Raw genomic sequence first — 27,798 nt, forward strand, 5'->3', positions numbered from 1 at the left:
CCCGCAGTGGTCAGTTCCTGAAGCGCAGGGAATTTTATTAGACAACAACAACACACAAGTAGCTTTACCAAGTGCTTCTTTAAGCAAACCACCAGTTGACTCTTGAATATAATGACAGAAAAAGATGTGATTATAATGCCTAAAAGTTGAATACAAAAGATGTGATGAAGAAACGTGACTGATTAAATCAATTATGCAAATGAAAGGCGTTATTAGAGGCTCAGGCAAGTCAAATTCAGCGTTCACAAACATTCTAAACCAGCTTGTACAGGATCCGGGATGTCTGCAAGAGTGATTTTCAGAGGGATAAAATACCTGCAGATTTTCACATGCTGGTTACAGGTAAGTAAATGAAATAAAAAAAAAAAAATACTAATAACACAATGAAAGAGTGTAACCAACCGTATCCATTGACCACAGTCTTATAGTGTAGCATCTGTTTGTCAGTCAAAGATGCTTCAAAACAAACATTAAACTTACTTTATTATTATTAATTAGAATATAAAAGACTTTGAAAATGACTTGTTTTTATTTGTTCAGTTGGTAGAGGACATGTATATACTGCTCTCCTCTCTGAAGGCAGCAGAGGAGAATCACAGGATGAGCAGACGGACAGAGTCAGTAAGTTCACTGTTGTTTTGGGATCAACAAATGCTTTAACTAGTATCAGAAATCTTTTGTGTAAGTATTTTAGTCCTGGAATGGTGGCATTTTATTCATATTTTACCTTTCTGAGGGCATATTTGTTTTCTAACCATATACACAGCATTTGTGTCAAATACTAATAAAAATACTTAAAACTGAATCAATCGAGTGAAATCTCACTGTCTTAATTAGAATATCAAATCAACACAAAATACAAATGTAGCTGTAAATAATGTATAAACTATATACAAGCTATAAAACCATAAACACTGCTAGAAAACATTTTAAATAATTGGACAGCTGCCACTAAATGGTTAAATGTAAAATTGTATGTAAATGTAAAATTTTAATGTAATAATAGTTGTAAGTTTTGCAGGGTGTTTTCTGTACGCTCAGTGTTTTCAGAGCTGATTTGATCACATTTTCATTCTAATTTTTGCATCATGAACTGTTCCTGTTAACTACAAGAACTGCTGAAGATTATTTCACATAATACTCCGCAGAATATATATCTTTAGGTGTGATTATTGCTTATCTGTTAGCTAAATTTGACAGCCTTCTTTTAGAAACTTCCACAAAGCGAAAAGTAATTCATAACTATACTAAATAATGTTTTTTTTTTTTTTTTTTTTTTTTTTTTTTTATATAAATGTTTAGGTTATCTAGTCCTCTTGTCTAGACAGCAGCATGGCTGAAAGCATACAATTTAATGATAGCAAATATGTCACAATATTTCTGAATTAAAATAAATATTTACTCAAAATGTACAAAAAAGTTTTTAAAACAAAATGTGCCTTGTAAACCGGTGTTAAGGTGTAGATTTTAGAAACTAGGTGGAATGACAAGTCAGAATCATTATCAGCTGCTAATATTAGGGTATGTTTACATGAAAACAATGTACTAAAAATGGAAAAGATTTTCCTTTTGTGTTTTCCACGTACAGACGACAACGTTGTCAAAGCGATCCCTGCTCACACAGATCCACAAAAAAAGAAAAAGAAAAAAAAAACTCTAAAAAATGCTGTATTATTCATGCCAGGCCAGTAGTTGACGATGTCACATTGTAAAGAAACACTACGCACCTATCTACCTTATTTTTCAGGTAAGACTGGGAGCGGCCGTTTGTAAATTTAGGCCTAGTTTCAGAGACAGGGCTTAGATTAAGCCAGGATTAGGCCTTAATTCAATTAGGACGTTTAAGTAGCTTTTATGCTACTTTTTAATCATTACTGGTGTGCATGCATGCAAACATGCATTTTAGTCTGAAACTAGACTTAAGCCTTGTCTGTGAAACTGGGGGTTAATGTGTCTGTCTTCCGGTGTCATTCACTTAGTTATTTTTAGCTGTGCAAAACAGCTCTTTATGCTGCTTGATACTGCAAACTGGTATTTCTTACCATATTATTTTAATGTATTGTCTTAACTATAAACGCGCTGGTTTGTAGCGCAAACAGTTTTACAGTTTACTGCACTTTGATATTCTTCTCGTTATTTCCCTATAGCTACTAATAAATCAGAAGTCTCGCACATTGACACTTCTGCGTTAAAAAAAATAAGGTGGATAGACTGCACGCATTATACGCATTGCGCATGACGTCACCATTTTCAAAAACTTTCTGTTTTCTAAAGTTTGCCTTTTCAGGTCCCCAAAACACCATTGTCGTGTAAATGAACGGCCAAAACGCATGAAAAGTTTCCGATTTTAGTTGAAAACAGTGCCATTAAAAACTGCCCCTTAAAGTCACGATGAAACAGAAGTAGCAACAGATCTTTTCTTCTGTGTTGTGATGTACATCCAAGTGAAATAGATTATCGAAAAAATTAAGAAAAAATAGGGCAGAGACTTGGTTCTTATGCATCAGTTGGGGAAGATCCAGTTATGACATTTTATTTAAAAATGAAATTGAAACTTGAAATATGAACACAAAAACAAGATTTGAGGAAATGTATTTGGGAATTGGGAAAGTGTATTTTAGGCAGCGATACTGATCACCATGTAAAGGGTTTTTTTTTTTTTTTTTTTTTAAAACCATATTTAATCAGTTTTTCTGCAGTTCACTTAAATAGTCTTGTGGCGTGACACGAATTTTTAAAAGTCTGAATATTCCTTGTAGCCTCTCAATGGATATGAACTCTTAAAATATGAATGTATAATAACTAAACAATAATTAGAAAAAATGACGCATAGCACGTCAAACTGCTTCGCACGTCATATCAACTATCCAGTTACCATAGTTTCAAAACTATCTTCAGAAGGCTTGTGGTAAGTCTCCATTCACTGTACATAGCTATATAGCCTTATATGTAAGTGTGTTTTGAGAGAGAGAGAGAGAGAGAGAGGATATCATTATTAGTGTGTGCGTGTACTTGAACTCTCTTACTGGCATATGTGTGGTGGTACAGGGAAGTGAAGGGTGTTATTAGCGCTGTCTCTCTGAGCTGTGGGCGCTGATGGCTGAGTTCACTGCTTAATTTACAGCGTTTCTTCTCTCTCCTCGCGCTTTTAGTACCCTCTTCAAGACTTTGCTGCTGAGAAGTCTCAAGGTAAGCAGGAAAAAGTGTTGTAACAGACGATTTTGTTTTGTCAAGATAAGTTATAGATGTTTTAAACTTGCTGAAGGAGTAAAATGTTCCTGTTGCTGCCAGTACACCTTGTACAAAGAGATAAATTTGGATTCTGTGTGTTAACGTAATCATGACCCTGTTGACTGCATCATGCAGACGAGATGCTGTTATCTTTGCTATTGATGCTTCAAAGACCGTTTAGTGCTGAACCCAGTGAGAACGACACTGTTGTTGCCTTATTTGCATGTGTTTGTTTGTTGTTTGTGATAGGAGATGGTGTGATGAGCCGCAGAAGGGTCTCTGTGAAAGACCTGGGCCAGGGTGACTGTCAGGGCTTTTTGTACAAAAGGAAGGAAAGCAAAGGGTTCTTGGGCTGGAGGTGGAAAAAGTTTTGGTTTGTGCTCAAGAAATGTTCGCTCTACTGGTACACATCCGACATTGTAAGTTGTGTGGTTTTCCCTTGATAATGTGTGGCCTCTCTACGGAAAATGTGAACTAGTGTTTTTAATGTGTTGAAAGTTGATTTATTATCTCTTGTTGGAAATGAGCCTGTTGCACAAAGCTGGTTGAAAAAACTTTCAGTTTAGTGCTGACAAAACGGGTTCAGCGATAAATGTTCTCTGTCAACTGGGTTTGAACCAGAGTTTAGTGATTTGCTGTGGTGCGCGTGCGCCTGAAAGTGTGACATAATGTTTTCAGTGAACAGCCAATCACGTGAGCAGCTTGATTAATTTCTCATTAAGTGTCTGTGCAATTCATTTCTCTGAAAACTATGAAGAATTTAAAGGGTTCGTTCACCCAAAAATGAAATTTCTGTCATTAATTACTCGCCCTCATGTCGTTCCACCTAAAAGGAACAAGAATCCATTCTGAAATCATATAAAAAAAAAGTGATAGTCATTCAACAGTCTGTGACATCATCAAAAGACTACATTTATTTTAGATGCCCATGAACAGAGAGAGTTGCTAGTCACTGTAAAAAGCCAAAAAGTAAATGCAGACCCAGTAGGGGTGTGACGAGACAGGTAGCTCACGAGACGAGATGAGACACGAGAGTATTCAGTATTTTTTTTAAGAACTCCTTAATGGCGAAATACATGACTAGAAAAATAGTCTGCAGGTGCATTTGAAATGTTTTAACTAATCATCTCGTAATGAATGTCATTTCTACATTCCGAGTATGAATTATCATATATAGTAAAAGACAACAATACTTAGGTTCTGTAAAAGGTTTTGTCATAAACTCAACTGACTGGCTTCTCTCCTGTATGATTTTATACGAGTGTCTTCAGACCTCAGAACTGTACGATTTATGAGCTTCTACAACTTTTGACCTCCTAACTGAACTCCTTTCCACAAACTGATCAATAAATAAAAATAATAGGGATAATAGGGAGCGGCGGTATTCATAAATATACCTGCAAACAGTAATTTTTGGGGCGGGGCATTTTGGGTTCCGATATAGACTAATACATAAAAACATTGAGACAAAACAAAATTTAAAGCTGTATTACACTTACTATTTTTTTTTTTTTTAACGCCTGAAAACCAGAGTTTGTTCAAATTGATCTCAAACTTGGATAGTTGGGTAGCCACTGAAACCAGCTTCTTGCAACAGGGCTCCAGTCTTTTCTAGAGACAAATTTTCTCCATTTCCTTTCAGGCAGAGAAGGCCGAAGGCTACATCAACATGAGAGACTTCACCGTAGAACAGGCTGCCGAATGCAAGAAGAAGTTGTGAGTTTGTCTTCCTTATTTAGAGAGGTTTTTGACTGCTCGTGGTTTAAAAAAAACTGACCACATGCCTATTTGCGTAGTGTCACAGCATCATATCTGTCTTTCTGAAATTACAGCCTGTTGATTAGTTAGTGCTATGTTCTATGCCAAGCATGGCTACAAATATTGCTCATATTAGGCAACATATAATACTTGGTCAAATCCCTAACCAGAAGTATTACTCTGGTGTGAAACTCGCCCCATGCAAATTAATTATACCTTAAAACACGTGGCTTGTCGAGGAGAGATGTACTACTTCTTTTATGATTTATGTTCATTTTATCACCAGGGGATGATAAAATGAACAGAAATATTCCCAGAAACAGACCAGAATATCATAGAGAGATAGTGAGCTCTTTTCACCTGGGCAAGTTAACAACCAACAATATAGCAATGCTGTAGGAACCACTTAGTGACGCCTTAACAACCACCCAGAATACTGTAGCAGCTTTAACAACACATTTAAAAACACTCAGACCACCTTAGGAACCACACGCAACACCCAATCAGCTTCATAGACACTCCTTGTTATCCACATCCTAGCAACATCCTACCAACCACCCAGAACACACTTGCAATGGTCTATCACAGTGGTTCCCAAACTTTTTAGCATGGAGTACCCCCTGAAGGGATTACCATCCTTCTGCGTACCCCCTCTCTTCCACTTAGACTGCAGTCATATCTTTACCATTAAGGGACAATATTTGCCCCCTAAATTGATTTTCCAGTGCATATTTTTACCTTAATGAATAACTTTATAAAATAAATAATGTCTTAAATAAAAAATGTTTAATAGAGAAATATGCAATGATGGTAAAACTAAGTAAAACTTTTAAATGTTAAACTAAAACCGCCAGTAGGTGGCAGCAAGTCACTGTTTTTATGAGTGAGTCATCAAGTCATTCATTCAGTAATGAAGCAAGTGGCTGTGAATGAATCATTGAATCATTGACTCTCACAATTCGTTCAAAGCCGCAGAATTGTTCGCGAAACAGACGTGTGTTGTAGTTCTGCTGTGGTTTTTGTTGGAACTGTATTTTACAATGAAATAATAGTAAATATTGACAGTACTGTGTTTAAAATGTACGTTTTGTTTTTTGACCTGATGTATAATAATGTCACGTTTGCAGTCATGTGGATATTTGGGAACAATTGCATTCTTGCTCGTTATCATCATTAAATACAAGAACTCACACAAGGTATGTTTTTGTATCGGAGAAAGTTTGAGCCTTAAATCAAAATTAATCCACTATCTGTGTCTATATTTGTTCTTCATGCGAGTAAGTGCTAAATCCCTACTTTTAGAATTAAATGAACTACTCAGCATTTTGTTCGCGTATCCCCGTTTGTCACCTCACGCACTCCCAGGGGTACGCGTACCCAAGTTTGGGAACCACTGGTTTATCAAATCACGTAGCATTGTCCTAGAAACTAGCCAGAACACCAGCAGCCACTCATAGAACCTTAGGAACTGCATAGCAACCACCCCAACCACTCTAGTAACAGCATAAAAACACCCTGGCAATCCACGCCCTAGAATCCACCTGCAAGACCCAAACAACTTCATATGAACTTCTTGACATCCATATAGAACGTCTTTACAACTGTATAGCAACCAGCCAAAACACCCTAACAGTGATCTTTGAAACCTTGAAACAACTGCATAGCAACACAATAACATCTGAGCAGTGCCTTAGTAACCATATATATATATATATATATATATATATATATATATATATATATATATATAATATATGTATGTATATATATATATATATAATATATGTATGTATGTCTGATCAGGCATAACATTATGACCACTGACAGGTGAAGTGAATAACACTGATTTTCGCTTCTTCATGGCATCTGTTAGTGGGTGGGATATATTAAGCAGCAAGTGAACATTTCGTCCTCAAAGCTGATGTGTTAGAAGCAGGAAAAATGGGCAAGCGTAAGGATTTGAGCGAGTTCAACAAGGGCCAAATTGTGATGGCTAGACGAGCATCGAGAGGGTCAAAGCATCACAAAAACTGGAAACAGGGTCATGGGCGGCCAAGACTCATTGATGCACATGGGGAGCGAAGGTTCTGATAGAAAGGTGTCAGAATACACAGCGTATCGCTGTTTGTTCTGTATGGAGCTGCATAGCTGCAGACCAATCAGGGTGCCCATGCTGACCCCTGTCCACCGCTGAAAGCGCTAACATTGGGTACGTGAGCATCAGAACTGGACCACAGAGCAATGGAAGAAGGTGGCGTGGTCTGATGAATCATGTGTTGTTGTGTTTTTTTTTTTTTTTTTTTTTTTTAATAACATCACGTGGATGGCTGGGTACGTGTGCATCTCTTGCCTAGGGAACACATGGCACCAGGATGCACTATGGGAAGAAGGCAAGTCGCGGAGGCAGTGTGATGCTTTGGGCAATGTTCTGCTGGGAAAGCTTGGGTCCTGCCATCCATGTGGATGTTACTTTGACATGTACCACCTACCTAAGCATTGTTGCAGACCATGTACACCCTTTCATGGAAACGGTATTCCCTAGTGGCTGTGGCCTCTTTCAGCAGGATAATGCGCCCTGCCACAAAGCAAAAATGGTTCAAGAATGGTTTGAGGAGCACAACAAGAAGTTTGAGGTGTTGACTTGGCCTCCAAATTCCCCAGATCTCAATCCAATCGAGCATCTGTGGGATGTGCTGAACAAACAAGTCCGATCCATGGAGGCCCCACCTCGCAAATTACAGGACTTAAAGGATCTGCTGCTAACATCTTGGTGCCAGATACAACAGCACACCTTCAGGGGTCTAGTGGAGTCCATGCCTTGACAGGTCCGGGCTGTTTTGGCAGCAAAAGGGGGACCAACACAATAGGAAGGTGGTCATAATGTTATGCCTGATCGGTGTATATATGTTAGTATGAAGCACTGCTCAAACAGAAGTTGCTTTAAAACCATGCAGTTTTCTTCTTGGTCAACATGGTTAATCCATGTCATCAGTTTGACCCTTTTTTGAAATCTGCATCATGAAAACTTTTGCCCTCACACAAAACGACAAATTGCATAGATTCCTATTGAAATTACTAGATTTTGCCTGTGAAAACCTGCTGAACAATGGTAAATGTGATCACACGTTAAGAAACGCATTAGGAATAGCAACACCCTAGCAATGGCATAGCAGCTAGGACACCCTAGCAGCTACATAGCAACACACTAAACGCGTTTGGAACACCATAGCAACACCTGGTGCAAAAAAAAAAAAAGAAGTAAAATGCTGTACTCATATTTTCACTAAGATCTACAGAAGGTGGTGCCAGCACCTGATTTTGTGGCTTTGGGTGGGGTGGGTGTTTAATCATAAAGGTAATTTAATCATATTACTGTTGTGTTGCATCAATAAGTGCAGTTACTAATAATATTGCACAATTATTTATTGGAAATGTGACAGTAAAGCACTGAGCTTGAATTGAGATGTAGATAAAACTGTTCAGAAAACTGTTACTGTTTTATTGACAACAGTAACATGCAAAAACCTAATTTTTATAGGGAAAAATGTAAATATTCTACTCTTATTAAATGTACCATATTGAATTGACAGACAGCTTCAGTGATTATAAAATGAGTGCTTTTTACTTGCTTTCTGTGTAATTTAGTCACAATTTGAAGAAAAGTTTTTGTTTTTCATGAGACTTTGTGACTTTTCCTACTTTTCCCCATATAAGGGGAGTGGAAATCCTTCATCTTTAAACTTTTAGTTTTACAAATCATCACATTAAAAATAACATTAAAATCGGATCATATTTAGAGATTTGAAGTGCCGGAAAAAGTGTGAAGCACTTTAAAAAGTCAATGAAAAGTGCTTGAATTTCACTCCCAAAAGTTAGCATGAACCCTTAAATGTAAAAACATTCGATTATTTCTGCGACCATGGTTACAGTTAGCGTTACTCACTGGAGAGCGTTATATAACTTTCATGGCACAATATTTCTCCTGGTTTCCAAGTCAGCGCTGTTTGATCTGATACCTGTAGTTTATAACAGAGAATACTTTGCCGAATTTAAATGCTTCCCACTAGATCTTGCTGTAATGTTATTAATTCTGTGGCGTATTCAACGCTTTCTCATTGGATCTCCCAGCGCTCTGCAGTAACAGTATCGCGTGATCTAGATCAGTGCGTGAGAACCTTCTGAACCTTCTTTATTATTGTCCAAGCTGATAAACATTTAGTTTTTCATTTAGTTTGCCGTTTGATGTTTCTCATATGCATTATGTGCAACAGAAATGGCAACTCTAATATCAGTTGGGCAACGTGGTGGTGGCACCAGTGTGACCTCTAACAAAATTTAGTCACACCGGCGGGAAAAAAGGTTGCAAAATGCACAGTCTGGAAACCTGGTTATGGGTTTGTCATTTGACTGATGCATTTTGAAAATGTAGTGTGTGAAGTGTCAAGCTTTAAATCAAATTTTTTTTTTTTTTTTTTTTTTGCACTGGAAGTATGTCTTCTGTACCCCACTGTGCGCTCAGAACACAGGAAACTGTCTGCTCTAAGTGTGTGGTTTAAGCCACTGTGTATAGACTTCCTTCTTTAAGACATACAGTAACGGTGTTTTACTTTGATCACTATGATTGGATGTAGATTAGACAGGAGACAAACTTTGGTGTCGTATACATGTTCGTTTGTGTAATGCTTCTGCTACATCATATAACCACATATAACCACAAAGATATCATCCTTGAGAACTGCTGGGGTTGTGTATGTTTTTATTTGCATTCTTATTTTCCAGTGCAATGAAAGCAAGCCACCTCCACATGGTGACACTCTACTTTGCAGCTGAGAACATGAAAGACATGAACAAGTGAGTGTGGAAAGACATAAAATGAATTTCTTGTGTGTGTGTGTGTAAGTGTGGTGACAGATAACGTACTTGCTGATGCTACAGTCAAAAAAACAACAAAAAAAAAAACAACAACTTTTTTAAATCATGTAGCGCTTTCGCATACATGTGAAGCGTGTGGTCTGGTTTTTGGTCTGGTGACATGTTTGCATTGCAGTGAGACAAGCTGCTTTGACACTTAGCTGTGACTAAAGCTCTCTGCGGTGCACTATGCAATTAAGCACATTTGACGAGGATTTGTAAATGCAGGGTTTTGCAGACCTCCAGTACTAAAAATGCAACTTAACTGAGGTTTATCTGGTATCATGTGTCCAAAGTTCTGGTGGGAAAGGGGAAACATGAAATTAAAATTGCCATCATTTACTCACCCATTTGTCGTTCCAAACCTGTAGTTTTTCTACTGCTGTTAAACACAAATGGAGATGTTTAGGAGAATGATCACATCTGTTTTGCATACAGTGAAAGTCAATTGAGACGAACAACAAAAAAAGCACAATAAAAGTAGTTCATATACTTGTGCTGTATTCCAAGTCTTCTATAGGCATACAATAAATATTTTTGCTGTTCCTTGCGCAAAGCTGAGCAGTTATTTGCTGAAATATTTCCCATCCTCTGCAGTTCATAAGTCTCATTTGCATATGCTTGTATTTAAACTTGGCATATGCCAGTTAGGGCATATCAATACAGATTTCCTGATTTGAGTTTAGTTCAGAAGCTGTTGAATTAATTTGAATGTCAATTCTGATTTATTTATCTGATTATTGTATCATTTTTGCTACACTGCCATACAAAATTGTAATGTTTTTAATTAAAAGAAGTCTCTTATGCTCACCAAGGCTGCTTTTATTTGATCAAAAGTAAAAAAACAAACAAAAAAAAAACAGTAATATTGGTAAATATATATTACAATTTAAAATATCTTTTTTCAGTTTTATTATATTTTAAAATGTAATTTATTCCCGTGATGCAAAGTTGATTTTCAGCATCATTACTCCAGTCTTCAGTGTCACATGATCCTTCAGAAATTATTCCAATACGCTGATGTACTGAATTTCCTTTAATTATCACAGTTGAAAACAGTTGTGCTGCTTAATATTTTTGTGGAAACCACATTTACTTAAAATATTTTTTGTAACATAACATTACTGTCAGTTTTGATCAATTGAATGCATCCTTGAATAACAGTTTTAATTTCTTAAAAAAAAAAAATGACCCCAGACTTGTGAAAGGAAGTGTATATATTAAAGAAATTCTATCCCAGATAATGCTGTAAATTATACTGGGAACAAAAATATTATTTTTAATAAATACAGTAACTACACTAGTCAAGATTCTTCAATATAACGCCTTTTTGTTTTGCATGGAAGGAAAAAATCACATGGGTTTTGAATGACACAAGTGTGAGTAAATGTTGACAGAAATTCTTCTTTTGTAAAACTTTCCTGTCAGGGTTTGTTGAACGTACTGAAATAAACCTGTGAGTGGAAAACATTGAGAGAAAACTGTGGGTGTGCTGGTATTAAACTGTGTGGGCAGAGGACTTACATAATGATCCATTACAATCATTCCATAGATCTGATAAGGGCAGGTTTATTGTAATTAATCTATTTTTAACCTAGATGGCTGGCTAAACTCACCCAGGCTTCAAATGAACCCGAGCCCACAGACTCAACCATCGGAGGTAAAGATTCAAACCACACACTCATACGGAAGCCCGGTTAACACTGATCGTCTAATTCAGTCCATGCCACGTCTTTTATCAAAGCCAAAACTGACACTTTAATAGCTGAATTATCATATTGAGAACAATTGTGATTGTGTGAATATAGAGTGCTACAGTGAGGAGAGCGATGATGATGATGAAGCAGACACAGCTGAGGTGTCTGTGGAGTACATGGATCAGCTGACCCCCGGTTCTCTGCATGTGAGTAACCACGCTCTGTCCAGACATGTAAATATTAATAGACTGCTAACCATAAAAGTATTAAGCGACAGGATTTAACTCCTCTATTCATTGTGGTTTATAAGTTCCTGTTTATGTATTAATGCCTGGTGAATGTGAAAATGGGTGAAACGATGACACAATGGCCAGATATATGCATCAGATGCATTTGCACATGAACTACCATTCAAAAATGTAGGGTCAGATTTTTTTATTCAGAAAGAAAATTAAATTCATCAAAAGTGACAGGAAAGACATTTATAATGTTGCTAAAAATTAATGCTGTTTTTTTTTTTTTTTTTTTTATCTCTCGATTCATCAAAAAAATCCCCCCTTTTTAAAAAAAGTATCACTGTTTCCACAGTAGCATGAGTCATTGATAATAATAAGAAATGTTTCTTGAGCATCAAGTCAGCATATTAGAATGATTTCTGAAGGATCATGTGACACTGAAGACTGGAGTAATGATGCTGAAAATTCAGCTTTGATCACAGGAATAAATTATATTTTAAAATATATTAAAAGGGATAACAATTTGTTTTGAATTGCAATAATATTTCACATTATTACTGTTTTTACTGTATTTTTCATCATGTAAATGTAGACTTGGTGAGCATAAAATACTTCTTTCAAAATTCTTTAAAGTCTTACCGACCCCACACTTTTGGATGGCATCTAAGAATCAATGAATACAATGTTTTTTTTTTTGTTTGTTTGTTTTTTTTTGTCATATTATCACACAAGTTTCTTTTTTGAAATAGTATTTCTTTCAGATTTTGAAAGATTGCTGTTATGTTTGAAATATATTTGTATTGATTGTCTCAGGGTTGTCTCCCGCCTCCTCGCTCCTCTTCCTCTCCATGTCAGGACTTGATCCCGCTGGTTTCTCCGATGTGTAACCGCACAGAGACTCAGAGCGCAGACAGCGAGTCGTGGCAGGAGATCAGCTCAGAGGACAACCCCATCCTCAAAATACAGGAATTCAAAGGAAATGACAGTAAGTGAGCGCTGGAATGAGATGTTTTATCCTTATGAGAGTGTTACATTGCACAAATCTAAATTTAAAAACCGTTTAAAGAGATAGATTAAAAAAAATCACAATTGTCATAATTTACCCAACTTCATGTCGTTACAAACACATACGTCTTTTGTTCATCTTCCAAACACATGAAGATATTTTAGATGACACCTAAGAGATTTCTGTTCCTCCATTGAAAGTCTATTCTAACAAAACTTTCATGCTTCAAGAAGTTTATAAAGACATTGTAAACATAATACATATGAATCATGGTTTAATCCAAGTCTTTTGAAGAGACATGATGGGTTGATCTGACTATTTTTGATGCTATGTGTCAAGAATCAGTATATACAAAGAGCACAAAACATGTTTTACAGCTTTTTCTGCCATTTCATTTTTAAAGGGGTCGTGATATGAGAAATACAATTTGCCTTAATCTTTTTACATATAAGAGGTCTTTGTACCATTAAAACATCCTGCAAATTTCAGAGCTAAATCATCGTCCTCATAATAAACCATTTATTACTCAAGCTTCTAAAAATGGCTTGTTTTGATATTGCGGCATCTGTGATGTCACACTGGCAAATACATTTGCATATGCCTGCCTCCAGAGCATCAATGAATAGTTACACATCATCACACCATAGGCCCCGCCCCCTGGTGTTCAGATGGTGGGGTCTCCAATACACTTGAAGAAACCTACCTCCAAAGCTACCAGAAGAACTATGTGTAAATGTATCTAGGACAAAAGCTGTTTTAAACGCAAAGGGTGGTCACACCAAATATTAATTTGATTTAGTTAACGGAAGTTAATTGATAGATAAAATCTATTTATGACATTTATTTTTTAAAGGCATCCTCACTTTACAGCATTTTTACACAAGTGCCTACATTTTTTTTTTTATTTTTTTTTTTACGTTACTTTAGCTTTGAAAGTAGGTTTCTTCAAGCGTCTTGGAGACGTTGCTACAGTTCTTTTGGATTTAGTCGGTCTCAGTTTTTTTTGGTTTCTTCATGTAATCACAGGCAGACTCGATGATGATGACATCAGATCTCCGTGTGGAGCATACCGGCTGTTGTCAGACTCCTTGTTCATACAAAAATCTCACTGGATTATTACAATTAGTGGCAAAAGGAATGTTTGGAGATGTAAACTGATATTTACTACTGACACACTACAGCAAATAACTGGCTTAAAACCATTTTTTTATTTTGGTGAAAATACTAACATACCTAAGACTTTTGCACAGTACAGTATATTTGTTTTTTATGCAAAAAAAAAAAAAAAAAACTTTATTAACATTATAAGTGAACCTCAGGGAACATTAAATAACAATAAATAATAATAAAAAAAAATGGCATGACCCCTTTAAAAATACCAAGAATTCCCCAACTTTTATTACTAAAATGTTCTTAACACAAATGTAGAGATTCAAACTTATGTGAATATTTCTGAACAAAAAATAGAAAAAAACATATAAAACAAATTATAATTATACTCAACTCTAAAACTCTTTGTTTTTGTCTAGAAATTACTTTTTATCTCTTTAAAAGGATTTTTGAAAATCCTTATCCAGTTATTGTGAACTCCTAGAAAAGTCATGGAAATCCATTGCTCAAAAAGTGTGGTAATTCTGTAAATTCTTTCGCAAATACTCTAATATTGTTTCATCAGGCCCACCGTCTGATGAGATGGAGATGTTGTATCTTCACCTCAAGCAGGCGAGTCTGTCGCCCACAGGAGCCCTACAGCCAACCACCAAACGTGACTTCAGGTCCTCCTTCATTAGACGCTGCAAAAATGAAAGCGTTAATGAGAAACTGCACCTCATTCGAGCTTTAAACAGCACTTTAAAGGTGAGATTGAGATCTGTGATCATTCAAATGTCAGAAGTTTCTTGTTTTACTGTTTGTGCTAAAAGAGTTCATCTCAGTGGTAATAAATCTACAGGGAACCTATAAACTGATAAAATGATCTAGATTCAGTAGAAGTAAAAACGTGTTTGTGTGGTGTACTATTTTCCTTTATTAAGCCTTTTTTTTTTTTTTTTCAAAAAATGGCTTCATGATGATATGTTGCTTCATAAGCATATATTGCAAAATGTTATGTTGAGAAATAGGTTTATATGGAAGTAGTGAATGTTTCTGAACACTAAAATCTAATGGATGTTAGATTGAATATCGATCATAAAACCAGTTACTCTTACTAGGGTAAAATTGTGATGTTTTAGAAATTCTCATGAAGTGTAGTTGTAAAGTATGTAATTTATGTTGGTTCAGTGCACAGTTGTGTCCTCTTTTCATCAGTGCAGTTTTCTCTACTTGTTTGAGATATTTGACTTCTTCTGTGGTGCTTTAAATTAGAATATTCCATGTTGTCTGTGCCACAGTACCCAGAGAAGCCAAGTTGACTTGCCCAAATTATTTGTTCTGTACTATATATATGTTATAAGTCAGTGGCAGATGGTTGGCCTCTCCCAATACCCACACTTACAGTCCACCACTTAAGAACGCATGTAGATGACAGGAAGTGTTGAAGACTTTCCCAGGTCAGAAAAATGCCAAAGCACAGTACACTTAACGGACAGTAAATCCACACTATCTCTAATAATGCTTCAGAGAGGTATTTGATGCTAAGCGTATCCCATCATTCATCACGACCAGGAACTTATGTGCACTGATTTTTGCGACATGTCTAGGATTAAGTTAAATTAATTAGATATAACTTGGTAGTAAAATCTAAAGTTGTTATAGATGCAGAGATGAGTATGTGTATTTTGAAAAATGTTTTCAACTGATTTTTATCACTTAATTAGAAGCCCACAATTAAATTGTGTTTGTTACGTAAGGATTGAACAGACAAGTCAAAATGTGTAAATAAAGCTCTTGCATTTTAAGTGTGCCCCATCAGGTTATCAAAAGTTCTACAAACTTGCGGACTTTGTGCCCACTTGAACACTTGGGCCAAATACAGTAAATATGTCATGTAAGTAGACAAGTGGTTAAGTGCAAATACCATAAGTGTGTGTATTGGGACGGGCCTGGTATTTCTAATTTAGTGGGGATGTTTGTCTTCTAGGAAGTGTTTGATTGGACAGCATTTCTCCAGGGCATTGTGACTCATCAGTTTTCTGGGTGCTTATTCTCCAGAAGAGAGAGACAGTAATTTAAAAGTGTGTGTGTGTGTGTGTGTGTGTGTGTGTGTGCTTGTGTATATATGGTTTATGAGGACACAAATGTGTATAATAACATGTGTATTACAACGTAAACATGGTTTACCAGGACACTTCCTGTGTCCTCGTAAACCAAATGGCTTAAAACTGTGTTTTTTGAAATTCAAAAAATGCAGACAGTTTCCTGTGATGGGTAGGTTTAGGGGTAGGGGTAGTGTAGGGGGATAGAATATACAGTTTGTTCAGTATAAAAACTATTATGTCTATGGAAAGTCATCGTAAACCATATATACGTGTGTGTGTGTCTGTGTGTGTGTGTTTACCACTGGAAGGTGATGTGAAAAACACTGATTATCTCTTTATCTCCTGTTAGTGGGTGGGATATATTAGGCAGCATGTGAACATTTTGACATTTTGTCCTCAAAGTTGATGTGTTAGAAGCAGTAAAAATGGGCAAGCATAAGGATTTGAACGAGTTTGACAAGGGCCAAATTGTGATGGCTAGACAACTGGGTCAGAGCATCTCCAAAACTGCAGCTCTTGTGGAGTGTTCCCGGTCTGCACTGGTCAGTATCTATCAAAAGTGGTTCAAGGAAGGAATAGTGATGACTGGTGACAGGGTCTTTGATGCACACAGGGGCGCCTGCAGGATTTTTTTTACATTAGCATATGTTCTGTCATATAAACAGTATAAAAACAATAAAATAACAGCACAATTTACTTGCTCAAACAACTCAGTAAGTAGGCCTATTATTAGTATTATTATAATTATTGTTTTTGTTGTTACATTTAATTTATTGCCACACTTTAATATGTGAATTCTATTATCAGAAAACTAAACACATTTAGCGTCATCAGGCTTTTGTTTGTGCTTGAAGGGTTAGTCCACACAAAAATGAAAATGATGTTATTTATTACTCACCCTTATGTCGTTCTACACCCGTAAGACCTTCATTTATCTTTGGAACACAAATTAAGATATTTTGATTAAATCCGATGGCTCAGTGAGGCCTGCATTCAAAGCAATGACATTTCCTCTCTCAAGATCCATAAAGGTACTAAAACATATTTAAAACAGTTCAGATGAATGAAGATGAATGAAGGTCTTACGGGTGTAGAACGACATGAGGGTGAGTAATAAATTACATTATTTTCATTTTTGGGTGAACTAACCCTTTAATGAATAAAACAATGGAGCTGCACACTCAGGTTTATGGCTGCTGTAAATTTTTACTGCCACAAGATGACACTGTTTTCGACACTCTTGATGCTTTGAAACCTTTCACGAAAAATTTAGAGAAAAGCTTCAAAAATTTAAGAGGCTTCATTTCTCATACTCAATAGTTTTAGGCCTTTTTGCAAATATTTCAATCGACTTTAGCTGTTTTAGAGAGCGTTTACTCATTTTGAGCCCGTTTTTAAATATTAACTATCTGTAATGTAATTTTTCATGTGAAAAAAACCGATGAAACTAAACTAGCCAATCAGATTTCTTTTCACCCATATCCCCCACGCCCACCCAGGCACGCACATACACATTTGACTTTACAAAACACAAACGCACACCTTTATTTATTCTCATTCTCTCTTGCTTTTTAATATGTCATGAATGTATGCAGATAGATTTTAATAATCAATTTAAAAATTATGTAAAAAATAAAAACTGCATTATTTAGCGCCCTCTCATGGTACGCACAGTGCGTACAGCCGTACGGCTGCAGGCGCTACTGGATGCACATGGGGAGCGAAGGCTGGCCCGTGTGGTCCGATCCAACAGACGAGCTACTGTAGCTCAAATTGCTCAAGAAGTTAATGCTGGTTCTGAAAGAAAGGTGTCAGAATACACAGTGCATCGCAGTTTGTTGCGTATTAGTGCAAAGAAAATACTTTTTTTGTTGCTCTTTACATTTAGTCTAAATCAGTCCCTCCAGGATTTCGCGGGACTTTTTTCTGATTTCTGCAGCCTAATATGACTGATTTTTGCGGCAGCTTTTCTCAAAATTTGCGGCAATATTTACGGCATTTCTTGTGTAGTTTTTCAGTAAAAATACACCAGAGTCAATATTCTTCTAACATTTTTATTACTTTTCTGAGTTCACTGGGCTCTGTAATCTTTAAAAGGAGAACACTGATAATAACTTAAAATATAATTTCAACATTTTATTTCATATTTTTGTAACACCAAGTGAAACAAACAAATTTTTTTTTTTTTTTATAAAATGTTATATTGCAGTGTTTCCCACATGATTTTGTGAAAGGGGGCATGGTTGTCAGGTACTCTAGGGGGGTCTGGGGGTATATGCTCCCTCTTTAGAAAGGTTTGTATATTTTATGTATCAAATATGATACAACAGGCTTTCAGGAACATTTATTTGTTAATCTCTTAATCATCATTGTATGCCCATTGCATTGTGTTTTGCCCCCACAATAAAAATTATAGAGCTTTTATCATAAAACTAAGCATATCTTCTTACCAAGACATATTATTAGGAGATATAGAGTGACAAATTATATTTATATGCATTTTATGTAAGTAGTCTGCTGTACTGTTATAAAGATCTCATTGATTTATATTTTTGATCAGCTAAATTGGGCCACTTTTTGGTAAATCGCTTGGGACAATAATACAATACCATATATGCCTTTTCCATGTGTTTTTATGATTAATCTTAAAATTAATGATAATTTTGTGTTGAAATTATGTAATAAAATATAATTATTTAGGCCCTACAGTTCTTGAAACATCAGCTGTGCCAACTTTTTTTGCATGAGCAGTTTCAGGTAAAATGGGCCAGTCAAACTGCAAAGGGAAATAGTAATTTATCATCAATTTTAATTTTAAAACACAATTGCTTATACAACCACATAACATTTAAGCTGCATTAAACAAACATATTCATATGTGCAATTTAAAAAAAAAAACACATTTTGGGTGCAAACCCACATATTTAAATGTGCAATAAAAAAAATCCATTTTGGAACAGCATAGATCAGTGAACTGATGTCAGTGGGGTGTGTGTGTGTGCGCGCGCGTGCGTGCGACCTGTGCGTGCGTGCGTGCGTGTGTGTGTCGGTTGGTGTGCGAGTGTGTGGGTGCGTGTGTATGTCCGTGGGTGTGTGTGTGTACGCACGGACGTACACACACAGACAAACCCTCACACACAAACTCTCTCTCACACACACACTCACTCACTCACTCACTCACTCACTCACTCACTCACTCACTCTCGCACACGTGTATGTGTGTTTGTGAGTGACACAGAGGATGGCCTATTTTAGCTGAAACCATGTGGCACATTTTACCTCAGTGGGTTAAGGTAAATTGGGCCGCCAAGTAAAACATCACTTTTCCAAAAAATATGTTCATATACCAAACTAACAGCATTATTTCTGATGGATGCCATCAAGACAGATTTTATGCATAGTTTTTTTTTTTTTTTTTTTTTATGTGCATGTTTGTTTGTTTTTTGTTTTTTTATAGATTTATCATCCTTATAATAGTTTAGTTAGATTTGGTATGCCAGGCTACTTACCATGCAGCTTTCTGGTGCAGTCTTGATTTGAATTATTGCCCCGCCCACCATAGCAACCATAAACCAATCAAATCACCTGTTACTTGTCAAGCACAGTTATGACAACAGTTTGAAATCCTTTGCAGTCATTGGCTCTAAATTCCAGAGGGGCTGGGACCCCCAAACCTTAAATGGCCCATTTTACCTGATGGCCCATTTTACCTGATATCACCCACAACTGCAGCAAACTGCAATTTTTGCTCAGTTTTGGCCTCTGAATAAAATTAAGCTGTTTTTCCCCTCTAGTGTTGTCACGGTACCAAAATTCCAGTAGTCGGTACCAATACCATAAAAATTTTATGGTTCTCGGTACCAGTTTCGGTACCACAGCAAAATCTGTTGTAACTATTTTACTATTTTATATAGCCTATTTTAAAAGCATATTAAATATGGTAATCATACATATAAATATTTGGAGCGTGTGTGTGTATGTTTGTGTGTGTGTATATATATTCCTCAATGAAATAAATTTTGAAATATATATATATATATATATAATACAAAATTTTGTAACAGACGTGCGTGTTTATTTTAGCTATTCCTTCAATGAAATGACACACTACAGCCTGTAAAACTATGAAATAAATATAGGTAAATAATGGTAACCTAAATAATAAGAAAGTTAAATATTATTTAAAAAAAAAAAAAAAAAAGTTTTTTATTTCTACACAAAGATGCGTCATAAAGCCTACTGCTCTGCGCTTTGAGAGGGATGAGGGACACGAGCAGGAAAGAGACCATTTTGCTTTAATAATATCTTCATGTTATCTCCTGATGTTACTAGCAACTGACACTTGTTGTAAAAGGTCTAAAGAGCGAGTTTTATCTTCACACATTTAGGCTATATTTGATTTAGCGCTGCCAGGGAAAGCGAAAATAAAAATCACCAGCGTGTGTGAAAAGTGCTATACAAATAAACTTGACGTGCCTTATTAAGTCTAATAACAAGCACAAACTGTGTTAAATAGAAACTGACGTGCAAGCAAAAAGGTTTCAGTCCTACTGTGTTTTTTTCTACTTTACCACAGTAAAAAATCCAAATAGCCTATAATAGGCCTAAAAGCGAACGAAAGGAAGAAACGTTATAATCCCCTGCGTGGGTGAAGATTTGGGAAAAGAAACAGAGATTCCATGTTCAGTGGAATAACTAATGGAATATTGTTAAATTCTCTGCTAATCGGGTGACCAGGCTGACATTGCAGCTAATGGCTGCAATGTCACATTTAATTGCTAACCTATCAGTGGCGTAGCAAGTCAGCCCCAGGCCCATATGCAAAAAAATTTTTACGGGCCCCCCTCGGTTTTGCGGGGGGTGGAGGGGATGTGCGTCTTATGTGAATGAGTCCCAGGACTTTAATATGAATAAGATATTATCACTAATATGCAGACAAAAATGGTAAAAAAAAAAAAAAAAACATTTCTAGGAATGACAGCAGCACTACGGTACTATATGCGCTCCTCCATCATTTTGACTTTGCGTTGCAGATCTATTTAAAAAAAAAAGTAAAAAAAAAAAAAAAAAACGGCTTTTCAACACAGTCTACTTTTGAATTCGACTGATTCGACTCTGGCTTTGGAATTTCAGAATGATCATTGCATAATTTCAGATGCGACGAGTCCGAAGATTATTCCAGTTATGAATTAATTATTCCGTTACATACTGTTTTAATGCACATGTTTTATAATAAATTTACTAGAAGTTTCTTCTCTAAATTTGTTTCCATCACGTTTTATGTGCATTTCGTTGAATATAAAGTAGGTCTATCCACCCCAGCGAGTGTAGGAGTTACATTTATTCACATCTTGTGCAGTATCTTAAAATGTGCAGATATAGTCATTTTTTCAGAAAACCAATATGACTCATTTAAAATTCTGTACTACTGACATTACTGCATGCACAAGTTTCAGAAACCCACTTTAAAAATGACAGAAAAGCGAATACCAGTTAAATACAATAGATCATCGCTAAGACATGGCATGGACCATTTTATGGTCCATTTATTAAGATTCTTAATGATTTTCAGTACATTTAACATAGGCTATAGCGAGTTACTGACAACATTATTTCTATTATACTTCATTTTTCTGAACATACAGGTGCTGGTCATATAATTAGAATATCATCAAAAAGTTAATTTATTTCACTAATTCCATTCAAAAAGTGAAACTTGTATATTATATTCATTCATTACACACAGACTAATATATTTCAAATGTTTATTTCTTTTAATTTTGATGATTATAACTGACAACTAAGGAAAATCCCAAATTCATTATCTCAGAAAATTAGAATATTACTTAAGACCAGTACAAAGAAAGGATTTTTAGAAATCTTGGCCAACTGAAAAGTATGAACATGAAAAGTATGAGCATGTACAGCACTCAATACTTAGTTGGGGCTCCTTTTGCCTGAATTACTGCAGCAATGTGGCGTGGCATGGAGTCGATCAGTCTGTGGCACTGCTCAGGTGTTATAAGAGCCCAGGTTGCTCTGATAGTGGCCTTCAGCTCTTCTGCATTGTTGGGTCTGGCATATCGCATCTTCCTCTTCACAATACCCTATAGATTTTCTATGGGGTTAAGGTCAGGCGAGTTTGCTGGCCAATTAAGAACAGGGATACCATGGTCCTTAAACCAGGTACTGGTAGCTTTGGCACTGTGTGCAGGTGCCAAGTCTTGTTGGAAAATGAAATCTGCATCTCCATAAAGTTGGTCAGCAGCAGGAAGCATGAAGTGCTCTAAAACTTCCTGGTATACGGCTGCGTTGACCTTGGACCTCAGAAAACACAGTGGACCAACACCAGCAGATGACATGGCACCCCAAACCATCACTGACTGTGGAAACTTTACACTGGACCTCAAGCAATTGTGTGCCTCTCCTCTCTTCCTCCAGACTCTGGGACCCTGATTTCCAAAGGAAATGCAAAATTTACTTTTTTTAATCAGAGAACATAACTTTGGACCACTCAGCAGCAGTCCAGTCCTTTTTGTCTTTAGCCCAGGCGAGACGCTTCTGACGCTGTCTGTTGTTCAAGAGTGGCTTGACACAAGGAATGCGACAGCTGAAACCCATGTCTTGCATACGTCTGTGCGTAGTGGTTCTTGAAGCACTGACTCCAGCTGCAGTCCACTCTTTGTGAATCTCCCCCACATTTTTGAATGGGCTTTGTTTCACAATCCTCTCCAGGGTGAGGATCTTTTCCTTCCCTTCGCCTCTCTATTAATGTGCTTGGACACAGAGCTCTGTGAACAGCCAGCCTCTTTTGCAATGACTTTTTGTGTCTTGCCCTCCTTGTGCAAGGTGTCAATGGTCGTCTTTTGGACAACTGTCAAGTCAGCAGTCTTCCCTATGATTGTGTAGCCTGCAGAATTAGACTGAGAGACCATTTAAAGGCCTTTGCAGGTGTTTTGAGTTAATTGGCTGATTAGAGTGTGGCACCAGAGTGTGGTCTTCAATATTGAACCTTTTCACAATATTCTAATTTTCTGAGATACTGAATTTGGGATTTTCCTTAGTTGTCAGTTATAATCATCAAAATTAAAAGAAATAAACATTTGAAATATATCAGTCTGTGTGTAATGAATGAATATAATATACAAGTTTCACTTTTTGAATGGAATTAGTGAAATAAATCAACTTTTTGATGATATTCTAATTATATGACCAGCACCTGTATGTACACGGGTTCCGTCTTGCACACAGACGCGCGTGCGAGCCTTTGAAAGTATTTGGCTGCAGAAAGACGCGTTCGGCGTGTGCACTGCGCACTATCTAGTGGACTTTTGTTTTCAAGCACTCAATTCACTCTCGCATGGGCTGTTGTACAGTACACACACTGTCCGTGCCATCACAATAAGCTGCACGCGGACGGGGAGTGCGGGGTTAAGCCCGTAATAGTGGGCCCCCAATCCGCCCGGGCCCATATGCACGTGCATACCTTGCATGCCCAGACGCTACGCCACTGTAACCTATTATTTTTTTTGTAAACAAAGCTTTGTGCTTCACTCATATTCAAGTAAATACAGTAAACACTGGCACAGCCCTATCATGGGTACCGAATATACCCGGATTCTCGGTACTACCGGTACTACAGAAATGCTGGTATCGTAACATTTTCAAAATTAAAGTACCGACTTGGTACCGAAGTACCGGTACTTTTGACAACACTATTTCCCTCCATATTCACCATATCATATTGTAAATCCTGGTGTATCAAATATATGACAAAACATAAAACACATGCAAACTTTTTTTTCTTTTATATTTTGTCTAAAGGTAAAAAAAAAAAAACCTGTTTAAAAACATAAATTATTTTCTGACTATTATTTAGTTATTTCAGGCTTTACAGGGTTGATTAGTGTTTTTATAATACAACAAAAAAGAACCTTATATATAACAGTGGCATACTTTTGAAGAATACACAAAATGTATAAAGTAAACAAATGTTTCAAACAGATTAAAGTGCAAAAGAACATAACTATAAAGTTCGAAAGTAAACAATCAGTACACAAGCAGTGTCAGAAAGGTAAAGTAGTTGCCTGCTGTTTTTACAGGGGTAACCCTGGAACCCGCTATATTACCGAATACATTTTCATTCAGCGTCTACTTCAATTGTTCCGTCTTGCTCCTCGTCCATTTTGGGGTTGTTTACAGAGTGCGTGAGCCTCTTTTATGCAACATACAGACACTGTTGATAAACTGAACCGATTGATGGAAACGATGTCACTCAGAGCGTGCACTTTCGTGTGTGTGTGTGTGTGTGTGTGTGTGTGAGAGAGAGAGAGAGAGAGAGATAGAGAGTTGCACGCTTACAGCGGGAGCAGGGTTGTTGCGGTGGTTGACAGATGCATTGCCGAAGCAACGGCGCAAGCAGTTGTTTATCGATCGATTAAAGTTCAGCGCACATAGCCTACTTCGAAGTGGGCTTTCCTTTGGCTGAATGTACGTTGTGATGACGTCACACGGCGCGTTCAGGCCCAAAATCTGCTGAAAATATGCGGCAATTTAGAAAAATTGCAAGCCCCTCCGAATTTTGCGGCGTTTGCTTGATTGTGCGGTAAATTCTGCGATCGCGGAAACCTGGAGGGACTGATAAATGGCCGCTAAGTGCACATGGCTGCTGCCTATATAAAAAATCAGAGTGTCTATTTGCAGCAAGTGTACATGGCCTGTCTTGTTGGCAAAGGCTATTTACACTAACTCCGCCCACTGATGACGAAAAAAGACACACGCCATTCAATATCTGCAGTGGCATAGGCTGTAGGGAGTATGGCGCGGGGAAGTTGCTTTTAATGCATTCGATCCAAGTTCGAATCCGCCTTCCCAGTTGAGAGAGAGAGAGAGGAAAAAAAACTACAATTCCATACTTAAAGTGCTCTATTTTCACGTACTAATTTTGTACTGAATATACTAAAAATTCTTCTTTAGTACTTCTTAAGATAATCTTAAGAACATCTAAGTGTACTCAACTGTGCAATTTTGAGACACCATGAATATGAACTAAAATGTGCTTTTCACATACTATCTCTGTATTAAAAAAATTTATTTAGTTACCACTTGTAGTAGGCTACACTTGTACTTCAAGTGGTAACTAAATACATTTTAATACAGAGATATGTTAAAACCACATTTTAGTTTTGCATTTTGCATTTGGGTTTTGTCGCTCTTCTCCCTTTTCCCATCACATATCAGATCAGAAAGGCATTTATTTTCAATAAAATGAAGAAAATATTTTAAAAGTGGAAGTAAAGTGCCTAACAAGTGTTAATTAATAAAGTATTTATCGGTTAGGGTTAGGGGTCGGTGTAGGGAGGGTTTATTGTCTCAATAAGGCGGAATCCATTTAATGATTTTAATATAGTCATTTACAGGATGCAATAATAACAGTGTAATGTACAATATTGACTGTGCAAAAGTATCTGCTGTTACTGATAAATAGAATATATCGCTTTTTTCACTTAGTGTAAACGGTATCTACAGCTATTTGCACTTAGTGTAAATAGCATCTTTTGCTAAGAAACTATGCTATTTTCACTTAGTATAATTAGCATCTGTCGTCATAAATATTTAGGGATGTCAATTGTTTTCTGCCTAAAAAAAAAAAAAAGTGTTAACATGAGTCTAGTCTGATAAATGTTTTCTAACCTTGTTGAATTTTTATCCATAAATAACACTTACAACGCTCATCTTTGTTGTCACCATGACACTATAATGCCAGTAAAGCCTGTAAACCTGGTAACTTCCACACAAGGACACTAATATAGGAGATGAGGTAATGTGATTGTTGTTTACATGAAGCTGAGCAGATAGTTTGCCAGACCAGTCTTGAATCAGCTAAAGGACATAAACTTGTCTCTTACTGTTGTCTGCATCCGTTCATACATAAACCAAGCCAGTAGTTAAAACCAGCTAGAAACAGTGTAAACAGAACAGGTGTGACGTCATATCTCTGTTGATGTATTGACAAGATCCACAGATTCTACATAGGTTGGTTTGTTTATTTAGGTTCTACTAAGGCATGAGTTGGGCCAAGACACTGTCCCTGCATGATGGGCCAGTCCATGGCACAAAAACAAACAAACCATTGTATCTGCCCCAAATTGCGTCGGCCCACTGGGAAAATGCCAGATTACCAAACCAGCCCTGACATATGCGCAGCTAGATTTTTCATTTTCTTTTTTTGGACACTCATATTTGTCATTGACTCTAGTCTACAGACACTAGATGGCAGTATTGATAAGCAGCTTCACTTGAACTGTGGGAAGTTATATTTAAAGTTTCACAAAAGAAACCAACATATCAGTCTTTGCTTTATTTCAGGCTAAGGAGGCCGATCTGCAGGCCATAGAGCAGGTCTTGAGTGAACCGTCTCTGAGCGCAAGTAAATACAGACAATGGCGAGATGCTAATGTGCTCCTGCTGCAAGAAATCGTAGAGAAACGCAAGAGTGCCGTCGAGACGGAGGCCCAGAAACCACCGGTTGAAACTCAGCCCCAACGCCAGTCACTCTTCAGCCCGAACGCTGCGTTCCCTGCTGTCCCCGTCTACACCGAGACCAGCCTGTGAATTTGAGAGGCTGATTATAACAAGGAAAGGATGATGTGAAACAGATCTATGCTGTGTGAAGATGACCACAGGACCTGTATGACACCAGTTTCTCAGACACATGAAGCTTCTCTGAAACTCAGATTCCAGCCTACAAAGGAAGAATGCATCAACTAGGTCATAGAACTGTGAAAAATGACTTCATAGTAATGACATGTTTTTGATATGTATAGTTACTGCGTTTTGGCTTTGTAGTTCACAATCATTTTTTGTTTTAGTGGGAGAAAATGTGGCAAGCATCTTATGTGTTTGTAGATGTTATGTAAAATGGTTGAATTAAATGGTGTGTTTTTAATTTGGTTTTATGAATGACTCATGACACTGGAACATGTTGCATTGCCTGGTTTGACTTTGAGGTAGTCGATACATGAATTTCGCCAAGACAAACACACTCATACTCATACCTCTTATTCAGCCCTTGTGTTTGTTACAAAATCACTCCATTCCACGCACACTATCTAGGCTCAGTTATCTCGTCTGTTCTTTAAACTTGTTTGTGCTTGATCTTTTTAGGAGTGCAGTATTGTTTACCTGTTTTTAACATGACGGTCTCTTTTAGATGTACATATTTTAGCATTTTACAACTGTAAATGAATGTCTTAAATATTGTACATTTTTGTATAAATGTCTATGATTCAACTGTATAAATGTTTATTTGGTATTTTGAATTAATCCATACTAAAGGAGTGCAAAATAAAATAAAAATAGCTGTTTAATATTTTCTTTCAAAATTTTGTTGTCTATTTGTGTGTATTTGAGAAGTTATGGAAAGTGCACAAATGTACTGGACCAACAACGTATGTAGCCTACAGCAACTTTCTGTTTGTCAAAATTGGTGAAATATTATCATAGTTAATGTGATGAACAATATCTGTGAGAACTGACTTGAAAAACAAGAAAAGTTGATTTGTGAGAAGAGCAATCTATTTTCTAAAATCGAAATAAAATTAATCGCCTCAATATTGCAATCGGCACAACAGCCTCTTGTTGTGTCCTGTTGAATCACAAGTGTTTCATATACAGGTGCTGGTCATATAATTAGAATATCATCAAAAAGTTGATTTATTTCACTAATTCCATTCAAAAAGTGAAACTTGTATATTATATTC

At 36.7% G+C, this 27,798-nt stretch overlaps 1 protein-coding gene across 1 annotated transcript; it reads left to right on the plus strand.

The window, feature by feature from the left end:
* Positions 1 to 27,420, plus strand: ipcef1 (interaction protein for cytohesin exchange factors 1). The gene is made up of 11 exons (XM_051875546.1): positions 1 to 342; positions 541 to 621; positions 3,153 to 3,189; positions 3,481 to 3,650; positions 4,874 to 4,947; positions 9,769 to 9,840; positions 11,499 to 11,560; positions 11,709 to 11,803; positions 12,647 to 12,818; positions 14,515 to 14,696; positions 26,405 to 27,420. The coding sequence occupies exons 1-11, from the start codon at positions 280 to 282 to the stop codon at positions 26,648 to 26,650; spliced, it is 1,254 nt and encodes a 417-aa protein (XP_051731506.1). The 5' UTR covers positions 1 to 279; the 3' UTR covers positions 26,651 to 27,420.
* The last annotated feature ends 378 nt before the right edge of the window (positions 27,421 to 27,798 follow it).

Source organism: Ctenopharyngodon idella, chromosome 20, assembly GCF_019924925.1.
Source record: "Ctenopharyngodon idella isolate HZGC_01 chromosome 20, HZGC01, whole genome shotgun sequence".
NCBI classification, from domain to species: Eukaryota; Metazoa; Chordata; class Actinopteri; order Cypriniformes; family Xenocyprididae; genus Ctenopharyngodon; species Ctenopharyngodon idella.

What these genes read in the sequence shown, in the direction of transcription:
- ipcef1 (XM_051875546.1), top strand. Translation starts at nt 280, where the DNA reads ATGTCTGCAAGAGTGATTTTCAGAGGGATAAAATACCTGCAGATTTTC. An exon ending in TTTTCACATGCTGGTTACAG is followed by an intron (nt 343 to 540) that starts GTAAGTAAATGA and finishes TTATTTGTTCAG; the next exon opens with TTGGTAGAGGACATGTATAT. An exon ending in TGAGCAGACGGACAGAGTCA is followed by an intron (nt 622 to 3,152) that starts GTAAGTTCACTG and finishes TCGCGCTTTTAG; the next exon opens with TACCCTCTTCAAGACTTTGC.